Source organism: Salvelinus namaycush, chromosome 17, assembly GCF_016432855.1.
Source record: "Salvelinus namaycush isolate Seneca chromosome 17, SaNama_1.0, whole genome shotgun sequence".
Classification (NCBI taxonomy): Eukaryota; Metazoa; Chordata; class Actinopteri; order Salmoniformes; family Salmonidae; genus Salvelinus; species Salvelinus namaycush.
Window position 1 is genome coordinate 11,366,402 of NC_052323.1, and position 21,399 is coordinate 11,387,800.

Here is a 21,399-nt window from a genome sequence, read left to right on the forward strand (position 1 = left end):
TTATCTGTACAGTTGTCTATGAACCAACCCCCAACCCCAACAGTGTGTCTAGGACTGGAGTGTTCTCTTGTGAACTCTGTCTGCACATTTCGGTTATGTATTAATTTCTCTCTCATGTATGAGGAGAACACATTTAGGCCATGCATCTGTTTAGCCATCGTTCTGAACAAACTCCCTTTTAGGATCAGTTAATGAACAGTGTTGTGGTGCCAGTTGGCCCTAAGACGAACGCAACTGTGATGCCTGTGTGTTTTAATGTCCATTGTCCTTAACTGACCAGTGCTGCAGGTGGTTTAGCCCACCCCTCCTCTCCTCTCCTCTCCTCTCCTCTCCTCTCCTCTCCTCTCCTCTCCTCTCCTCTCCTCTCCTCTCCTCTCCCCTGGCCTCAGCTTTAGAGATGGATCTTAATGGGATCAGTGGGACAGAGGGAGGAGAAGAGGCAAGGTGGATGAATGCTGGTCCAGCAAACACATCATCCTAATCGCCACTGACCCCTTCCCACCCAGCCAACTGAGAAACTGTAGAATATACATTTTTATTAACTAACGAACTCTCACTGGTTCCCTTGTTGTTCCCCAGGGTCCCTACAGGGGGAGCACCAGCGCAGACTGTACAAGGAGCTGATGGCCAACTACAACCGTCTGGAGAGACCAGTGATCAACGACTCCTCTCCTCTTCTGGTGGAGCTGGGAATGACTCTGCTGCAGATCATAGACGTGGTGAGGGAGGGACTGTGTTTGTGTGTGTCGGGGTGTGTGTGCGTGTGAGAGGGTGAATGAATTTGTCGGCTAGTTGTGTATGTGTGTGGAGGTGTTTGTTGATTTAACAAGGACTGACACCTTCACTACTGCTTTAACTTCAAACATTGTCTGTTGAGAGGGTGTGTGTGTGTGTGTGTGTGTGTGTGTGTGTGTGTGTGTGTGTGTGTGTGTGTGTGTGTGTGTGTGTGTGTGTGTGTGTGTGTGTGTGTGTGTGTGTGTGTGTGTGTGTGTGTAGAGGTGACGTACAGTGGCAAGTATGTACTTCTGAGGTTAGGTCCCGTATCTGCAGACATGTAGAGCTAATGCACTTCTGCTGTTTGCCTCCTGTTATATAAGACCTCCCAGACAGACACACACACACACACACACACACACACACACACACACACACACACACACACACACACACACACACACACGCTGTATGTGTATACACTGTGTGTACAAAACATTAGGAACTCTTTCCATGACAGACATACCAGGTGAAAGCTGTGATCCCTTATTGATGTCACTTGTTAAATCCACTTCAATCAGTGTAGATGGAGGGGAGGAGACAGGTTAAAGAAGGATTCGTAAACCTTGAGACATGGATTGTGTTTATGTGCCATTCAGATGGGGAAGGGGCAAGACAAAATATTTAAGTGCCTTTGAACAGGGTTTAGTAGTAGGTGCCAGTTGTGTCAAGAACTGCAATACTGCCTGTTTTTTTACGCTCAACCATTTCCCGTGTGTATCAAGAATGGTCCACCACACAAAGGGCATCCAGCTAACTTGACACAACGTTGGAAAGCTTTGGAGTCAACATGGGCCAGCATCCCTGTGGAACGCTTTCAACACCTTGTTTTGAGTCCATACTGTTTTTCATACCTTCTATGCCGCTCTGTCGTTGCTCATCCATATATTTATACGTATATATTCTTATTCCATTCCTTTACTTAGAGTTGTGTACTAGGTAGTTGTTATGGAATTGTTAGATTACTTGTTAGATATTGCTGCACTGTCGGAACTAGAAGCACAAGCATTTCACTACACTCGCAATAACATCTGCTAAGCATGTGTACGTGACCAATAACATTTGATTTGATTTAGAATCCATACCACGACGAATTGAGGCTCTTCCGAGGGCAAAAGGGGGTGCAACTCAACATTAGGAAGGTGTTCCTAATGTTTTGCTAACTCAGTGTATATTGCCAAATGAAGAAAAATGTGCCTACTTGAATGTCAGTTCGTCAGAAATGTAGACTGATGCCCTCTGTGTGTGTGTGTGTGTGTGTGTGTGTGTGTCCGAGAGAGAGAGTCTCACCAGAGGGATGCTAATGCAGCGCATTTCTTGCTTTAGAAAAGATCTAGAAACTCCGTCACACTTCCCCACATGCTGTGTGTGTGTGTGTGTGTGTGTGTGTGTGTGTGTGTGTGTGTGTGTGTGTGTGTGTGTGTGTGTGTGTGTGTGTGTGTGTGTGTGTGTGTGTGTGTGTGTCCACTGAGAGTTCTGCACCACCATGCCGTCGCCTCACAGTCAGAACAGACCCATGTTGAGACTTTGACTCCTGGACACATCACCACCCCATAGAAGGCTGTCTAATCCCTATGTTCTAGTCATTAGATCCTCAATGTCTCTATCGTTCTCACACACGCACACACACACACACACACACACACACACACACACACACACACACACACACACACACACACACACACACACACACACACACACACACACACACACACACACACACACACACACACACACTTCAGTGACCTGTGAAGGGTATGATCATACTTTTATAAAACCCTCTAATCACCAGAAATATGTCTACAGTACCTCAGTAGCCTTAACATCTGGTCTACCATGCTGCTTAATGATGCAGAGAGGGTTTGAAAGGCTGGTCATGGCTCACATCAACACCATCATCCCAGACATGCATGTAGGTCAACGGAGTGGAGCTTGTAGTAACCTTTAAAAGGTTGTAAGGGGTGTGTTAGCAGTATTAGGAGTGTGTGTCCTCTCTTCCAGATTCTCTTCTCTGTCAAGGGCCCATGGGGCAGTGGCGTTTTCACCTGGATGTCAGTCAGTCATTCAGAGCTGTAGAAAACAACACAAGTGTGTCCGCTAAACTCACAGAGAGAACCAAACTGTTTCTATGTAAAATATGGCTTTTACAATTCCCATTCGTCAGCCAGACTCGGAGGAAAGAGGAAACGGAGAGGAAATATAGCCGGGCAGAGCATGCAGAGTTCCCCTCAGGACTCAGGGGGGTTTTAGAGTGGCTCTGAAATGGGTTTTGGCTTTGGCTTACTCAACTTTCTCTCTATTCAGAGTTGAGTGAGTGAGAGAGAAGTGTAGGTGTTTTACTGAAGTCTTGGGCTCCTAGGTTTAAATAGAGTGGAAACAATGAGGAAACACAAACAAATGGATACACACACACCCATACTTCAATAATAAGTGCATCGAGGACTTCGTCCCCACAGAGACCGTATATAAACTCAGCAAAAAATGAAACGTCCCTTTTTCAGGACCCTGTCTTTCAAAGCTAATTCGTAATTCACAGATCTTCATTGCGAAGGGTTTAAACACTGTTTCCCATGCTTGTTCAATGAACCATAAACAATTAATGAACATGCACCTGTGGAACGGTCGTTAACACACTAACAGCTTACAGACTGTAGGCAATTAAGGTCACCGTTATGAAAACTTAGGACACTAAAGAGGCCTTTCTACTGACTCTGAAAAACACCAAAAGAAAGATGCCCAGGGTCCCTGCTCATCTGCGTGAACGTGCCTTAGGCATGCTGCAAGGAGGCATGAGGACTGCAGATGTGACCATAAATTGAAATGCCCGTACTGTGAGACGCCTAAGACAGCGCTACAGGGAGACAGGATGGACAGCTGATCGTTCTCGCAGTGGCAGACCACGTGCAACAACACCTGCACAGGATCAGTACATCCGAACATCACACCTGCAGGAAAGGTACAGGATGGCAACAACAACTGCCCGAGTTACGCCAGGAACGCACAATCCCTCCATCAGTGCTCAGACTGTCCGCAATAGGCTGAGAGAGGCTGGACTGAGGGCTTGTAGGCCTGTTGTAAGGCAGGTCCTCACCAGACATCACTGGCAACAACGTCGCCTATTGGCACAAACCCACCGTCGACTGGACCAGACAGGACTGGCAAAAAGTGCTCTTCTCTGGCGAGTCGCGGTTTTGTCTCACCAGGGCTGATGGTCGGATTCGCGTTTATCGTCGAAGGAATGAGCGTTATACCGAGGCCTGTACTCTGGAGCGGGATCGATTTGGAGGTGGAGGGTCTGTCATGGTCAGGGGCGGTGTGTCACAGCATCATCGGACTGAGCTTGTTGTCATTGCAGGCAATCTCAAAGCTGTGCATTACAGGGAAGACATCCTCCTCCCTCATGTGGTACCCTTCCTGCAGGCTCATCCTGACATGACCCTCCAGCATGACAATGCCACCAGCCATACTGCTCGTTCTGTGCGTGATTTCCTGCAAGACAGGAATGTCAGTGTTCTGCCATGGCCAGTGAAGAGCCCGGATCTTGCCCCGAACTGCCGCTCTTATGAGTCAGAATATAATGATGTAATTACTTGTCGATGGTCACCGATGGGGTATCTCTTCGTGGACCAAGTTCCTCCTTCTCTGATGGCGGCACCTGTTGTTACCGGGTTTAAGTCTCTGATATTCCACTCGATGTCAGTGTCTTTTCTCTTAGTGGTCTGTTTCCTCGCCCTCGTTCTGTGAGAGGGGTCTTCTAGGGACGGCTAATCAGCCATGGAGAGGGTTCCAGCGTGGAATGAAAGCAGTGTAGCCCCACGATTCTTTGGAGAGAAGAAGATCTTAGATACAGCTACTCAACCATAGCATTGATTGTTAAGAGTTTCTTTTGTCTTCTTTAACCTCGTGTTGCGTTTTGGGGTTGCGACTAATCCTCGACCTTGGCTGCAGCGCGCGGCCATCTAGTCTGATATGTAAATTCTTAACTCACATGTTTTGTACCCTCAGGTCAGAAAGGGGCATTTCCGTCTTTATGGCAAGTTCTCTGGGCATAACTAGTTACGAGGCAAGGTCTGGATTTTACTCAGATCCAATTTAGACAACTAACTTCACATTTCATCTTTAAAAAAGCATGTTTGATCTGGACATTTTCCACACAACTAGCAGTATGCAAACATCAGGTACATATTATAAAACTCTTCAAGTTATAGAAGAGTTTTAGCCACCCAAGTAATAGACTGTTCTCTCTACTATTGCATGGCAAGTCATACCAATGCACCAAGTCTGGAACCAACAGGACCCTGAACAGCTTCTACCCCCAAGTCACAAGACTGCTAAATAGTTAGTTAAATAGTTATCCAAGTAGCTACCCGGACTATCTGCATTGACCCTTTTTGCACTAATCTCTTTTGACTCATCACATACGCAGCTACTACTGTTTATTATCTGTAACTTTATTCCTAGTTACATGTACATATGTACCTCTGCACATTGCCTCGGTACTGGTACCCCATGTATAGAGCCAAGTTATTGTTACTCATTGTGTATTTATTATTACTTTTATCATTACGTGTTTAACTTTTCTGTTATTTCTGTATTTTCTGTCTCTATGCGTTGTTAGGAAGGGCCCGTAAGTAAGCATTTCACTGTTAGTCTATACCTGTTGTTTACAAAGCTTGTGACAAATAACATTTGATTTGATTCACACACAGTATTTTCAGCCTTGTCTTAAAACTACTATGGTGTGATCTAGGTCAGGCTAGTTCTGCGAGACACAGATGGAGAGGAACCCATTGTTTAGTGGTTTAGCGGACTAGATGTTTTGGTTATTGTCGGTGAACGGTCTGGTTTAGTCCCCTGGTGTGTTTTTTTTTGGTGTGGTCTAGTCCTGTGGTCTAGTTGAGGTCTGGTCCAGTCCTGGGGTCAGGTCTAATCTAGGTCTGATCCAGTCTGTTGGTCTAGTCTAGTTGAGGTCAAGTCTAGTGGTCCTGACTCAGGGCAGGGCAGTGAGACTCAGGTGGCGAGGGGGGCCCTTGGGTCCTGTCTGTGAAATGCTCAACGCATGATTTAACCCTGATTGGATAACGGTACGAGCACAGCTGCCACTGCTCCACTGGGCATCGGTGTGTGTGTGTGTGTGTGTGTGTTCATTTATTCTTGCTCACAGATAAAACTGAATAAATGCAGAATTTACATTACTAATAATTGCAAAACACTCATTTTCAAATACATACATAATACGCGAGACAAAGAATACAGAACACTTGAAACATTACAGGACATTTTTCATGATGGAAATTGAAATATTAAAGTGTGACTGTTAAAAATATAATTTTTGGGAGAATTAATATACAGTCTGATAGCAGTGTGTAGAGTGGAGTTTCACAGGTGGTTCGTACAGACGGTTATACAGGACAGTTTGTGGCTGTTTCTCAGGAGCCTTGTGGTGCAGTTACCTCTTTTTGGAGGGAGCAGGTCATTCAGTGGTCAAAAGTGTGCATGTCCTTCACCAGGTGCACTGCAGTCTGCTCTCGCCTGCTCTGCTGTGAGGGGAGCTGTGGTTGGACTACTCTGCAGTGAGGGGAGCTGTGGTTGGACTACTCTGCAGTGACAGGTGCTGTGGTTGGACTGCTCTGCAGGGATGGGAGCTGTGGTTGGACTGCTCTGCAGTGAGGGGAGCTGTGGTTGGACTGCTCTGCAGTGACGGGAGCTGTGGTTGGACTGCTCTGCAGTGACGGGAGCTGTGGTTGGACTGCTCTGCAGTGACAGGAGCTGTGGTTGGACTGCTCTGCAGTGACAGGAGCTGTGGTTGGACAGCTCTGCAGTGACGGGAGCTGTGGTTGGACTACTCCACCTCTGGAGTTGATCCTCAAGGCCCTCCACCATAATCCAGACAAGGCCTGACCAGTGTAGTGTATACTTTGACCAGATCATCAGTGGGTAGGCCATTTCTGGCAAGAACAGTCAAAGTGCAGGTGTTTTGAGACCTTCCTTACTGACTGCTCCACATGTGTGTCACCACTGTTGTTTGAGTCGAGATGATACTTAGTTGTTGTTACCACTGGTACTTCCTGTCCTCCTAGGATTAGTGGTGCAGGTTGTGGATGGTCTCTAGAAAAATATATGTTGTTGGATGTGGCCCACTCTTCCAGCTGCTTTGCCTCCAAGCCCATGGAAGTGTCCTCTTGTGGCACCAGAGGTGACCTCTGACCAATGGCTAAATGTGGCACTTGCCATCACCCTCTTCCTTCTTCTGGTGGTGTATCTGTGGAACCAGGCTAGTAACCTTGGACACGGTTCAATGTCAGACAGACGTTGCAGGAGCTTTGGACATACAGTTGAAGTCGGAAGTTTACATACACTTAGGTTGGAGTCATTAAAACTAGTTTTCAACCACTCCACAAATTTCTTGTTAACAAACTATAGTTTTGTCAAGTCAGTTAGGACATATACTTTGTGCATGACACAAGTAATTTTTCCAACAATTGTTTACAGACAGATTATTTCACTTATAATTCACTGTATCACAATTCCAGTGGGTCAGAAGTTTACATACACTAAGTTGACTGTGCCTTTAACTTCTCTGGGATATGTGGGACTGTAGCGTCCCACTTGGCCAAAAGCCAGAAAAAATGTAGCGCGCCAAATTAAAATATATTACTATAATTACTATATGAAATCACACATGAAAGACACCACATTAAAGCTACACATGTTGTGAATCCAGCCCACATTCCTGATTCCAAAAAGGATTTACGGCGAAAGCACACCAAATGATTATGTTAGCTCAGTACATAGCCACAGAAAAACACAGCCATTTTCCCAGCAAAAGATAGTAGTCGCAAAAAGCAGAAATAGAGATAAAATGAATCACTAACCTTTGATGATCTTCATCAGATGACACTCATAGAACATCATGTTACACAATACATTTATGTTTTGTTCGATAATGTGCATATTTATATCCACAAATCTCGGTTTACATTGGTGCCATGTTCAGAAATGCCTCCAAAATATCCGGAGAAATTGCAGAGAGCCACGTCAAATAACAGAAATACTCATCATAAACTTTGATGAAAGATACATGTTTTACATAGAATTAAAGATACACTTGCTTTTTTTTAATTACGTAAAAAGCACACCATGCAATAATCTGAGACGGCGCTCAAAAATAACAAAATTTCTCCGCCATGTTGGAGTCAACAGAAATACCAAATTACATCATAAATATTCCCTTAACTTTGATCATCTTCATCAGAATGCACTCCCAGGACTCCTAGTTCCACAATAAATCATTGTTTTGTTCGATAATGTCCATTACTTATGTCTAAGTAGCTACTTTTGCTAGCATGTTTAGTGCACATGTCCAAACGCTCGCGCAGATGCAGGCGAACTCGGACAAAAACTTCAAAAAGTTATATAACAGGTCGAATAAACTGGTCAAACTAAGTAAAGAATAAATCCTCAGGATGTTGTTATCATAACTATCCAATAACGTTCCAACCGGAGAATTCCTTTGTGTCTCTAGAAGTTATGGAAAGCAAGACGATATCGTTTGGAACGCGCGTGACCAGGAACTGGCATTCTGCCAGACCAATGACTGAAACACCTCCCATCCGGCCCCACATCACACTAGAGGCTTCATTCCACGTTATACAGACTGTTGACATCTAGTGGAAGGCGTAGGAAGTGCAAACAGATCCATATCTTACAGGGAATTGAATAGGCGATGAGTTGAACATTGACCAGTCTCAGAATTCTCACTTCCTGTTTGGATTTTTTCTCAGGTTTTTGCCTGCCATATGAGTTCTGTTATACTCACAGACATCATTCAAACAGTTTTAGAAACTTCAGAGTGTTTTATATCCAATAGTAATAATAATATGCATATATTAGCATCTGGGACAGAGTAGGAGGCAGTTTACTGTGGGCACGCAATTCATCCAAAAGTGAAAATGCTGCCCCCTATCATAAAGAAGTTAAGGACAGCAAAGTCAAGGTATTGGAGTGGCCATCACAAAGCCCTGACCTCAATTCTATAGACAATTTGTGGGCATGACTGAAAAAGCATGTGCGAGCAAGGAGGCCTACAAACCTGACTCAGTTACACCAGCTCTGTCAGCAGTAATGGGCCAAAATTCACCCAACTTATTGTCGGAAGCTTGTGGAAGGCTACCCGAAACATTTGACCCAAGTTAAACAATTTAAAGGCAATGCCACCAAATACTAATTGAGTGTATGTAAACTTCTGACCCACTGGGGATGTAATGAAAGAAATAAAAGCTGAAGTAAATAATTCTCCCTACTATTATTCTGACATTTCACATTCTTAAAATAAAGTGGTGATCCTAACTGACCTAAGATAGGGAATTTTTACTAGGATTAAATGTCAGGAATTGTGAAAAACTGAGTTTAAATGTATTTGGCTGAGGTGTATGTAAAGTTCCGACTTCAACTGTATCATCCAGTAACACCCTCACCATTGGTGGTTTTCTGGAGTCTGTAGCTGTCAGCCAGGAGTGTGTGGCTTTCACAAGGGCGGTAGTAGTACTGGACTTTGGGAGGTAGGCACCCTGCCAGTAGGTGGTGTTATCTATGTGTGTGATGACAGGGGCTAGATCTTCTGTGTGTTCTTTTAGTAGCCAGGCTGGAATACCATCAGACCCATGTGCTTTACATGGTCAGAGCTTACTTTATCTGGCCACTGCTGCACTGCTCAACCTGCCTTGTAGGCATGGTGCAGGGGGAAGATGGCAAGAGGTGGGGTGCTTGTCCATGCATCAGCAAAGAAGAAATGGAAAACATCAGCCACATTGTCATCTTCAATTCCCTCCACCTGTATTCTCCCTTTTGATGTTTTTTTGGTCCCAGTTCTTTGTTAATGAAATCCCGCCGTTCCTTGGGGTTTTTCTTCTTTAGGTCCTGGATTTCAGTTGTGTGGTAGTTTGTCTTTGCTTCCTTGATAAGCATTTGCGCTTTGTTTCTGTATTTTCTCCATTTCCCCATCTGTTGAAAATCTTCTCTCTCTTCCTGATGGCAGCCTTTATTTGGTCAGTCATCCAAGGCTTGTCCAGTGTTGTTGTTGGCATGCATACATCAAGTGCAGTTTGAATGCAGAAGTTGAATGTCTCCACTAGAGGTCGACCGATTCTGATTTTTCAACTCCGATACCGATTATTGGAGAACCAAATAAAGCCGATACCGATTTAAAAAGATGATTTTTATATATGACAATTACAACAATACTGAATTAACAATAATTTTAACTTAATATAATAAATAAATAAAATCTATTTAGTCTCAAATAAGTAATGAAACATGCTCAATTTGGTTTAAATAATGCAAAAACACAGTGTTGGAGAAGAAAGTAAAAGTGCAATATGTGCCATGTAAAAAAGCTAACGTTTAAGTTCCTTGCTCAGAACATGAGAACATGTGAAAGCTAGTTGTTCAATATTCCCAGTTCTTCAATATTCCCAGTTAAGAAGTTTTAGGTTGTAGTTATTATAGGAATTATGACACGTCGACTATTTCTCTCTATACCATTTGTATTTCATATACCTTTGACTATTGGATGTTCTAATAGGAATTTTAGTATTGCCAGCCTAATCTCAGGAGTTGATAGGCTTAAAGTCATAAACAGCGCTGTGAAGCAAGCATTGCTAAGAGCTGCTGGCAAACGCAGTAAAGTTTGACTGAGTGCTTACGAGCTTACGAGCCTGCCGCTCAGTCAGACTGCTCTATCAAATCATAGAATTAATTATAATATAATAACAACAGAAATACGAGCAGTTGGTCGTTAATATGGTCAAATCCGGAAACTATCATTTCGGAAAACAAAACGTTTATTATTTTAGTGAAATACGGAACCGTTCCGTATTTTATCGAACGGGCGGCAACCCTAAGTCTAAATATTGCTGTTACATTGAACAACCTTCAATGTTATGTCATAATTATGTAAAATTCTGGCAAATTAGTTCGCAACGAGCCAGGCGGCCCAAACTGTTGCATATACCCTGACTCTGCGTGCAATAAACGCAAGAGAAGGGACACAATTTCCCTAGTTATTATTGCCTGCTAACATTAATTTATTTTAACTAAATATACAGGTTTAAAAAAATATACTTCTGTGTATTGATTTTAAGAAAGGCATTGATGTTTATGGTTAGGTACATTCGTGCAATGATTGTGCTTTTTTCGCGAATGCGCTTTTGTTAAATCAACCCCCGTTTGGCGAAGTTGGCTGTGATTCGATGATAAATTAACAGGCACCACATTGATTATATGCAACGCAGGACAAGCTAGTTAACCTAGTAATATCATCAACCATGTGTAGTTAACTAGTGAAGATTGATTGGTTTTTATAAGATAAGTTTAATGCTACTTACCTTGGCTCCTTGCTGCACTTGCATAACAGGTAGTCAGCCTGCCAAGCAGTCTCCTCGGGGATTGCAATGTAATCGGCCATAATCAGCGTCCAAAAATGGCGATTACCGATTGTTATGAAAACTTGAAATCGGCCCTAATTAATCGGCCACGCCGATTTAATTGGTCGACCTCTAGTCTCCACCTTTGCATCGATGCTCTCCACCTCATATATGGCAGACCAATCAGTGCTGGCCATACATATGCCAAGGCCACCTTTCTGTTCTGGGTTACCAGACGTCCTTTTTCCCCACTGCACCTCAGTTCTCCCTCCCGATGTTGTGTTTGGGGAGAACAGCAGACATTTGTGATCACTGAATACGAGAGGAGCAAGTACAGTGGAGGTGTTGTAGTGTTTCTTTAGATTTATAATGATCCGATCTAAGATGGAGTCCCCTCTGATCATGTCTTTGACCACTTGTTTCATGTCTGGATGGGAGTTTGTCAGCATCTTGATGGGCAGGTGATAGTCTACACAGGATGGACATCCTGAGGAGATCCTGAGGACATCCTGATCACATGGATAGTATTAATGAGATAATCCACAGTGTTCTGCTGAAGTGTTTTCTCATTTGCCCGTAGTGGATGGTAGAGTACTCCCACTACCAGAGTTGAAACTGAGCTGCCGAGTGGTTTAGGACGAAGCTGAAGCCACATATACGGCAGGGACGGCAGGTAGCCTAGTGGTTAGAGGGTTGGGCCAGTAACCGAAAGGTTGCTGGATTGAATCCCCGAGCTGACAAGGTAAAAATCTGTCGTTCTGCCCCTGAACAAGGCAGTTAACCCACTGTTCCCCGGTAGGCCATCATTGTAAATAAGAATTTGTTCTGAACTGACTTGCCTGGTTAAATTTAAAATAAACTCCTCTAGGTCAGTTCTTCTCTTTGCCTGAATACTGTGATTTACGTTCATAGCTACTCTCTTCCCCTCTCTGGACTTGTCATTTCTGAACAGCTGATAGTCTTGTACGAAAAGAGATTCATCTGGGATATTTTTGTGGGCCCGTGTTTCAGTGACACATCCAGTAACTACATGTACTGATTGAAGGAGCAGTTCAAATTCATCCACTTTGTGGATTGAATTACAAACAAGCACATTCGGAGTCTCTGGAGCATTCTGGGACGTATTTCGCGACATCCCATAATTCAGTTAGAGCTCTGCATTGACGTGAGAGATTGTGTTTTCCATGTATATTAGGGCTGTTAACTTCTATTGTTAGTATTTCCCTCCTTCTGCCCTTACCAGCTGTTCCTGAAGCACTGAAGTTTGTCTCGGATATGCAGAGCCAGAGGAGGTGCATGTTTTTTGTAAATCCGTAGACAATGTGATAAGTATTCCAGAACGTTTGTACAATCCATCGTTATCAAAGCCACACTTAATCCGTTAAAAGAGCAGGAACAGTATGCAGTGCAATTTTTAAAAAAATTAAACAAACATTTGAAACATTGTAACACATGTTACTGTTGACCGGCTGCCAGGTAGCTTCACCATACACCATAATAATGTGTGTGGTTTATCCCAGCTCTTACAGTCTCAAGTCAGAATTAGTTCATCATGTTACGTTCATCAATTTTCTCAAATGTAACATTTTGAAGTGTTTAAGGTTAACCTTTCGGCATTAACTCCACATTTTTTAAGGTTAGGCATGAACTCACAATGGTTAATTACCTCTGCTGCAGAGGATAAGTTCATTAGAGTTAACTGCACCTCAGATTGTAGCCCAAATAAATGCTTCACAGAGTTCAAGACACATCTCAACATCAACTGTTCAGAGGAGACTGTGTGAAGCAGGCCTTCATGGTTGGTTTGCTACAAAGAAACCACTACTAAAAGGACACCAATAAGAAGAAGAGATTTTCTTGGACCAAGAAACACGAGTAATGGACGTTAGACCGGTGGAAATCTGTCCTTTGGTATGATGAGTCCAAATTTGAGATTTTTGGTTCCAACCGCTGTGTCTTTGTGAGAAGCATAGTAGGTGAACGGATGATCTACTGTACGCATGTGTCGTTCCCACCATGAAGCATGGAGGAGGAGGTGTGATGGTGTGGGGGTGCTTTGCTGGTGACACTGTCTGTGATTTATTTAGAATTCAAGGCAAACTTAACCAGCAGGGCTATAACAGCATTCTGCAGCAATACGCCATCCCATCTAGTTTGCGCTTAGTGGGACTATCATTTGTTTTTCAACAGGACAATGACCCAAAACACACCTCCAGGCTGTGTAAGGGCTATTTGACCAAGACTGAGAGTGATGGAGTGCTGCATCAGATGACCTGGCCTCCACAATCACCCGACCTCAACCCAATTGAGATGGTTTGGGATGATTTGGACCGCGGAGTGAAGGAAAAGCAGCCAACAAGTGCTCAGCATGTGGGAACTCCTTCAAGACTGTTGGAAAAGTATTCCTCATGAAGCTGGTTGAGATAATGCCAAGAATGTGCAAAGCTGTCATCAAGGCAAAGGATGGCTACTTTGAAGAATTGAAAATATAAAATATATTTTGATTTGTTTAACACTTTTTGGGTTACTACATGATTCCATATGTGTTATTTCATAGTTTTGATGTCTTCACTATTATTCTACAATGTAGAAAATAGTAAAAGTAAATAAAAATCCTTGAATGAGTAGGTGTGTCCAATTATAGACTGATACTGTAATTATTCACACCCCTGAGTCAAATCTTCGTGGAAGCACCTTTGGCACCGATTACAGCTTTGAGTCTTTCTGTGTAAGTCTCTAAGAGCTTTTCATGCCTGGATTGTGTAATGGTTGCCCATTATTATGGGAAGAGGGAGAGAGAGGGAGAGAGAGAGAGAGATTTTGGCTCTTGAGCGCTACTTTCAAAACAACTGGCTATGAAGTATGCAAATCTTCCTGGAAAGTCTCTTTAAGATAATGCTGGATTTGATGACATGTGGTGTTTGTTTGTGTGAGAGAGAGAATTCCTTTTTTCACATTCCACCACAATCCTGTAAATTGTTTTCTTCATCATGCTAGCTAATTACTATGCAAATGAAATTCCAATCTGTTGATGTCTTTCTGCTGCTCGTGCAGGGGAGCCAGTTAGTTTTGATTGGCTCCTGGCTCCTCATGGACAGCAATTAGACAGGTATCAGACACCAGCTGAGACACATTGTTAGGCAAGGGATGAGAATGATAACAATCTTAAAACATTTAGATGAGAAATATTGTCTTAAATGCCAAGGTCTTTTGACATTTTGAAGACACCACATTTTTTTGTGACTTTCTATCGGAGAGACAATGTGTGGTGTGTATTGAGCAAGGTACTTAACCCTAATTGCTCCTGTAAATTGCTCTGGATAAGAGTGTCTGCTAAATTGCTAAATTACTAAAGTATGTGTGTGTGTGTTTGAGCGCTGCTGTGATCACCCTTGAGTTGGTGGAGGGTTAATATTTTCTATTCATAGATTTGACCCAAACATAAGCCCACCACCCACCCAGCCCGCTCCCATCTCACCCCGACCCAGTTTGCTAGTCAGACACCATTACTGCGGGATCAGAACACACACATTGAGCGGGCGATCTGCAAACCGTCCCCACATTCACTTTAAAAAGAATGGAACTTTTCCGTCTTCATCATCTGGGTCATTTGATGGAATCCTGGATATGTAGAAATATGTGGCACATAACTCAGCCCTAATTGTTAGAAGTGGGTGTTCATGACTGATATAGTTGAAGAGAGGCAGAAACAGACCAAAACTGAGATCTGCAAAGAGAGAGAGATAATGTAGAGAGAGCAGAGAACAAGACAAAAGGACACCTTACATCTTGCTAAGTCGCCCTATTTACTCAGATCATGCAATCTGAGTTCTCTCTCTCTCTCTCTCTCGCTCTCTCTCTCTCTCTCTCTCTCTCTCTCTCTCTCTGCTGTGTTGGGTTGTTTAGGTCCACGGGGCTTGTTGTTTGAGATTTTGAAATGAGGCATCTAATAATGATGTGCTACATGCCTCCACTGAAACCAATGCGTAGAAAAACACTGTGGTTACATAAATGCAGCTTTTCGAGGTTTCACTGCCCAGTCGTTTTGCACCCATGTTAAACCTACAGTAGACACTCATCAGAACCTTACCTTTCTCTATTCACTATAATGATTTCCTATTGTAGCGGTTGAATTGTTATTTTCTTCTCTGTTTGGTCAGGATGAGAAGAACCAGGTCCTGATGACCAACGCATGGTTACAGCTGGTGAGTAGAAATGGTTGAGTACTGAATGACACTGTGACTCATTATGTTCTCATATCCCCCATCCCACCAAAAAGGCAGCAACACCATCTCAAATTGATATGGGGTTGTCTGGTACGACCACATCCTGGAAGTTATATATTGGGATGACAATAGCATGCCTATATTGTCTCTTGAAATGTTGCTTCTGTTAAGTTAAAACTGCTAGTTTCGCTTAGCCAGTCTGAGCTTGATCCAACATATTGGATTGGACATAGAGCTTAGATCGCTTATCCCGATGTTTCCTTGGTAATCTGGAGGATACATGCTTTTGGAGAGTTGTTGAGGTTGGATTTGTGGGAGGGGCATGCGGTCCACCTTGTCCAGTCGGGTCTCTATCATCGACATGACACAGGAGAAGGAGAACAACTCCTCCACTCTCCACAGTCACTACAAACAGACCTCCGTCCAATTTCCCATCAATTCATTTCTATTTTATTTTTTATCGAGTCGTTTCCTCCTTTATAGAAGTCTTCCTGGCAGGACGTCAGCCTCAATTTTCTAGCCAATCACTCAGCGTGTCATTGCTGTGTGGTTGACGCGACGCTTCCCAGGCGGGCCATGGGAAAGACATTTCAATGTCTGTCAACTAGGGTGAACTCATAAGAGACAAGTGCTGTCACAACCCTTCAGTTGACAGACTGCCAAGACCCAAGCTCAGACCGGATCTTTTATCACAGACAGACTGCCCCCCCCCCCCCCCCCCCCCCTCCCCCCTGTGGAACTTGGTGGAAGACAATCTCAATTGTGTCACTTAACTCTACACTTCTTTTCTTGTCTTTATTTTGACCGTCTCTCTGTGTTCTGTCCTCAGCACTGGACTAATGTGCCTCTCTGCTGTGTGATTATCTCTGATGTGTATCTCTGTGTTCTGTCTTCACCACTGGACTAATGTGCCTCTCTGCTGTGTGATTATCTCTGATGTGTATCTCTGTTTTCTGTCCTCAGTACTGGACTGATGTACCTCTCTGCTGTGTGATTATCTCTGATGTGTATCTCTGTTTTCTGTCCTCAGTAACGGACTGATGTACCTCTCTGCTGTGTGATTATCTCTGATGTGTATCTCTGTGTTCTGTCCTCAGCACTGGACTGATGTACCTCTCTGCTGTGTGTTTATCTCTGATGTGTATCTCTGTTTTCTGTCAGTACTGGACTGATGTACCTCTCTGCTGTGTGATTATCTCTGATGTGTATCTCTGTGTTCTGTCCTCAGCACTGGACTGATGTACCTCTCTGCTGTGTGATTATCTCTGATGTGTATCTCTGTGTTCTGTCCTCAGTACTGGACTGATGTACCTCTTTGCTGTGTGATTATCTCTGATGTGTATCTCTGTGTTCTGTCCTCAGTACTGGACTGATGTACCTCTCTGCTGTGTGATTATCTCTGATGTGTATCTCTGTGTTCTGTCCTCAGTACTGGACTGATGTGTACCTGAGCTGGAATCCAGAGAACTACCCCGGGGTTCAGAACCTACGTTTCCCCTCCAGCCAGATCTGGACCCCTGACATCCTCCTCTACAACAGGTGTGCTCCCACAACCCCCATCTTCTCCCATTATCCTCCTCTCCTCCCACAACCCCCCCTCACCTCCCATCACCCTCCTCTCTCCAATAATCCTCTCCTCCCATCATCCTCATCTCCTCCCACAACCCCCATCTTCTCCCATGATCCTCCTCTCCTCCCACAACCCCCTCTCCTCCCATAGCTTAGTGATGCAGTCATTTATGATTGATCCTTTCTTTGGATGACTTTAGAGCTGAGATTTGGTTCATAAACCAACAGCAACGGAGCATCTATGACCTGGCATCAGCCTGCCTGGAGGGACAGGACCTGAATGTGAAATATGTTTACGTCCGTGTTTAGTTTGGAAGTCTCCCGAAGTGTGTGTGTGTATCTCTGTGTGTGTGCGAGCGTTAGCATTGAGATACAGTTGGGTATATGTGTTTTTAGACGTGCACAGTGTTTGGAATCAGGTCGGGTTTATGCTGTCTCATCTCTCTGTTCTTAACACACTTCTCCTGTTAGTGGGAAAAGCTTACAGAGATGGTATCTACTCCTCTTCACTTTGCCATGTAGGGCAAAACACAAGTAAATGCACTGGCTAGACATGTGAGAAAGAGAAATATATGGAGAGAGGTAGGCACACAGAGAAGTGAAGGAAGTTCAGTCCTTTTTTAATAATTATTAACTGGGGGGTTCAAGCCCTGACTGCTGATTGGCTGACAGCTGTGGTATATCAGACTGTATATCACGGGTATGACAAAACATTTATTTTGCCTGTTCTAATTACGTTGGTAACCAGCAACTACTACAACTACTACTACTACTACTGCTACTGCTAGTACTACTACATTTACAGATCTCCCCAGCCACGCAATTAATTCACTTGATCTCCACTGTAAAAAGTGCCAAGACATTATCTCCGACATTTACAACATTTTTGCAATATTGAAATTCGATCTCCACAGTCTCTCGTATTAATGAATGTGTCGGCAGAGGAGAGAGGAATGCAGCTTTTCTCAGCCGGTCCAAATCACCAATCAGCATCAAAACTGGACTATGTTAGAAAACACCTCCCAACATTTGGGAACGCTAAGCCTTCCATGTTTGACGGATGCATAAAAACATCCCCCACCTCAGACAAACTGATATCTCGTTTATATGATGCTTTTCAATCGGTTAGCACACCTTCTACAGATGCCATTAAGGCAAAATGGGAGGAAGAACTAGGGACTGACATTTCGGTGGCAGACTGGGAAGATAGCTTGGAGTATATCCACACCTGCTCCATTAACTCCAGACATCGTCTCATACAATTCAAGGTATTACACAGATTACACTATTCCAAAACCAAACTGCATAGGATATTTCCTGATACATCCCCTATGTGTGATAAATGTCAGGCTGCACAGGGTACACTACTCCACTGCTTTGCCCTATGCTCTAGCTTGTATGGTTACTGGTGTGGAATTTTTAGGATCCTCTCTGAAGTTCTGGAGACTTCAATTGACCCAGACCCACTTCTGATAATCCTGGGAGTGTCTGATTCCCTAAACGGATTAACCAACCCTCAAAAACAACTCATCTCTTAGTCTCATTTCAGCAAAAAAACTAAGCTTGTTGTTTTGGAAAAAGAAGGAAGCGCCCACTACCAAATTATGGCTCAGCGAATTGGCAAACACTGTACACTTAGAAAGGATTAGATATATTCTGAACAATAAATTATCAACATTTGATCAAATCTGGCAGCCTTTCCTCTCTTACTTGGACCATTCGGCGCTGGGAATTTGTACTTTTTAACGCACTCTCAATAGTAATATTTTAATCCACCTTTGGGCAGCATGTGCTGGCACCGCCACCCGAGCAGTCGGGAGGGGAATAAGGGGAAGGGATAAAGGGGGGGAAGAAGTGGGGGAGGGATAAAGGGGGGGGAATAAGTGGGGGGTGACACCTACCCTCTTTCTTTCTACCTGTCCCTGTTCTGTATGTCTTGTTTTGTACCCAGAACTCTGGGTCTTGTTGTTTCTGTCTGCTCTTTTATGTTTAGATAAAAATTGTATACCTGCCTTTTATACCTATACACCATTCCTGTGTGTGTTCAATAAAAAATATTTGAACGAGCATCAAAACTGGTAAAACAACATGAAACGCAGCTAGTTTGCTGTGTTCCCAGAACGATCAACCAGCGCTTGTTTAGTTTTGCTTTACATGGCAGTCAATAGACATAGAATTAAAGACCAGAGAACACCTAAAATTGCACATGACAACCAGTGTTAGTGAATGTAGCATCAGGTAAAAAATGAAAATAATAATCTTGCTTTTTAATGCTGGTAACTTGTCGGCTTCGCCACGTGGCTATGACCACGTCACAGCCATGATAAAAATGTCATAACATATGGACTTGAGTGTATTATTGCTTAATTACAATCTCCATGCACGTACACACCAAACACACACACACACACACAACACCACACCATCACATGATCACAGGATTAAGGAGAGAAACAATGGGTATTTAATCCTGATTTTAAAAGCACTGCTGCATTTGGAAAAGGGATTACATCTCTCCCCATCTCACCCGTCTTCTCTTCACCTAACCTGCTTCACTCCTCACCACGTCCAAAAAGGTCAAAGGTAACAGGAAACATACTTTTCATTCATGTAAAATGCGTCTGTTCTCTTCTATCCTTAGCATAAAATAACATGCTCTCACAATTCTTTGGCATGCACTCATTTACGATGCTATAAAGAAGTTACGTGACGGTTAGGGTCATTGGTTTGGGTCATGTGACGTAAACATCACAGATGTTGACGAATTTCACCATAAGAGCAGAGTTAACCTTGTAGATCATGTCACGACCCTCTAATATAATGGAGCTGCCGAGGAGAACCAGTTTCAGAGTGTTGCTGAGGTTTAGCTGCCCCAAAAGGGAAGTTCAAATTTGCAAGTCTGCTTCAATGATATCGACACACAAACACATATAGACACACACTGACACAGCAGACTTTCGTGACATAACATACTCCATTAAACCGTTCGTCATGAATGCGTAAGCAATAACACGCTAGTCTGACAGCGGTGTATAGCAGAGGAACCCAGTCTCATTAGCATGCTTTTGAGATGAGAAAACGCAATAATGAATGTATTCACTTCTATTGCGTTTAATTAACGAGAGCCTTAATGATTCAGTTCAATACATCCCATGTATCTCATCAAAATACCATTTCAGGGTGGAGGGTTCTATAGGCACGCACAATGGAAGGATCAACAGCATGTGACAGATTATGCATCCTTCTTCTGCATTCCATTTCATTCATTTCCCCTCTGAACGATCCTTTCGTATCTCAGTCTGTCTGGTATTCAGCCGCCGAGGGCTGGGGGATGAAAAGGACGTTGAACACGTCTCTGATTGCTGTTTGTTTGTGACTCAGCACATAGCAGGATTAGACTTCAATGTGGTTGATGCCATTGATAAATTCCCGTGAATGAATCCTTATTAGTAACGTGCTTCCTAAACACTATGTGCTGAATGTAATAGCATGGGGGTGTGAAAAGCTATATGTTACTGTATTACACAAAAACAATTCAAACATGACACGTATAGCTAATCTCAGGAAAAGGTACATTCACACTGAGCATTGTACACACCCACACTTTATTATGGTATTGTACTATGGTACAACTACTATTGTATTCACTGTAGTGTTTTTGTGGACTAAAGTAGTATTTACAGTTTAATATCGTAAAAATATTGTGTATATACTATAGTAATTACTGTAGTGTTTTTGCGAACTGTAGTATACTGTAGTAATTACTGTAGTGCTTTGTGGACTAAAGGAGTATTTACAGTTTACTATAGTATAAATATTGAAGTGTATACTATAGTAACTACTGTAGTGTTTTTGCAGACTGTAGTATACTGAACTATTTACTATAAGAGTTTTTTTGCGGTGTCACGCCCTGACCATAGAGAGCTGTTTATTCTCTATGTTGGTTGGGGCGTGACAGTGACTAGGGTGGGTTATCTAGGTGATTAATGATTTATGTTGACCTGATATGGTTCCCAATCAGAGGCAGCTGTTTATCGTTGTCTCTGATTTGGGATCATATTTAGGCAGCCATTTCCCCATTGTGCTTTGTGGGATCTTGACTATGAGCATTATTGTAGCTTCACGTTTCGTTTTCTCGTTTATTGTTTTGTTTTGAAGTTCACATAGCAATAAAGATGTGGAACCCAGATCTGCGCTTTGGTCCAGTTATTATGACGATCGTGACATGCGGACATTACTGTAGTATTCACTGAAGTGTTTTTGCGGCCTGTAGTATACTGTAGTATTTACTATAGTATTCTACAACATTCTATAGTAAGTACTACACATGATCGAGGGATATTAGTGTGTAGTATAGTATTCTACAGTACACTACAGTTTACTACATAATTCTATAGTAAGTA

The 21,399-nt window shown here is 43.1% G+C and overlaps 1 protein-coding gene across 1 annotated transcript in view; it reads left to right on the plus strand.

The window, feature by feature from the left end:
- Positions 1-407: 407 nt before the first annotated feature.
- The window catches only part of LOC120061897 (neuronal acetylcholine receptor subunit alpha-7-like), a 41,614-nt gene continuing 20,622 nt past the window's right edge, over positions 408-21,399 (plus strand). The window contains exons 1-4 of the mRNA XM_039011674.1: positions 408-444; positions 580-719; positions 15,362-15,406; positions 16,857-16,966. Of these exons, the coding sequence (XP_038867602.1) occupies positions 408-444; positions 580-719; positions 15,362-15,406; positions 16,857-16,966 (332 nt within the window). The remainder of the gene's footprint in view (positions 445-579; positions 720-15,361; positions 15,407-16,856; positions 16,967-21,399) is intronic.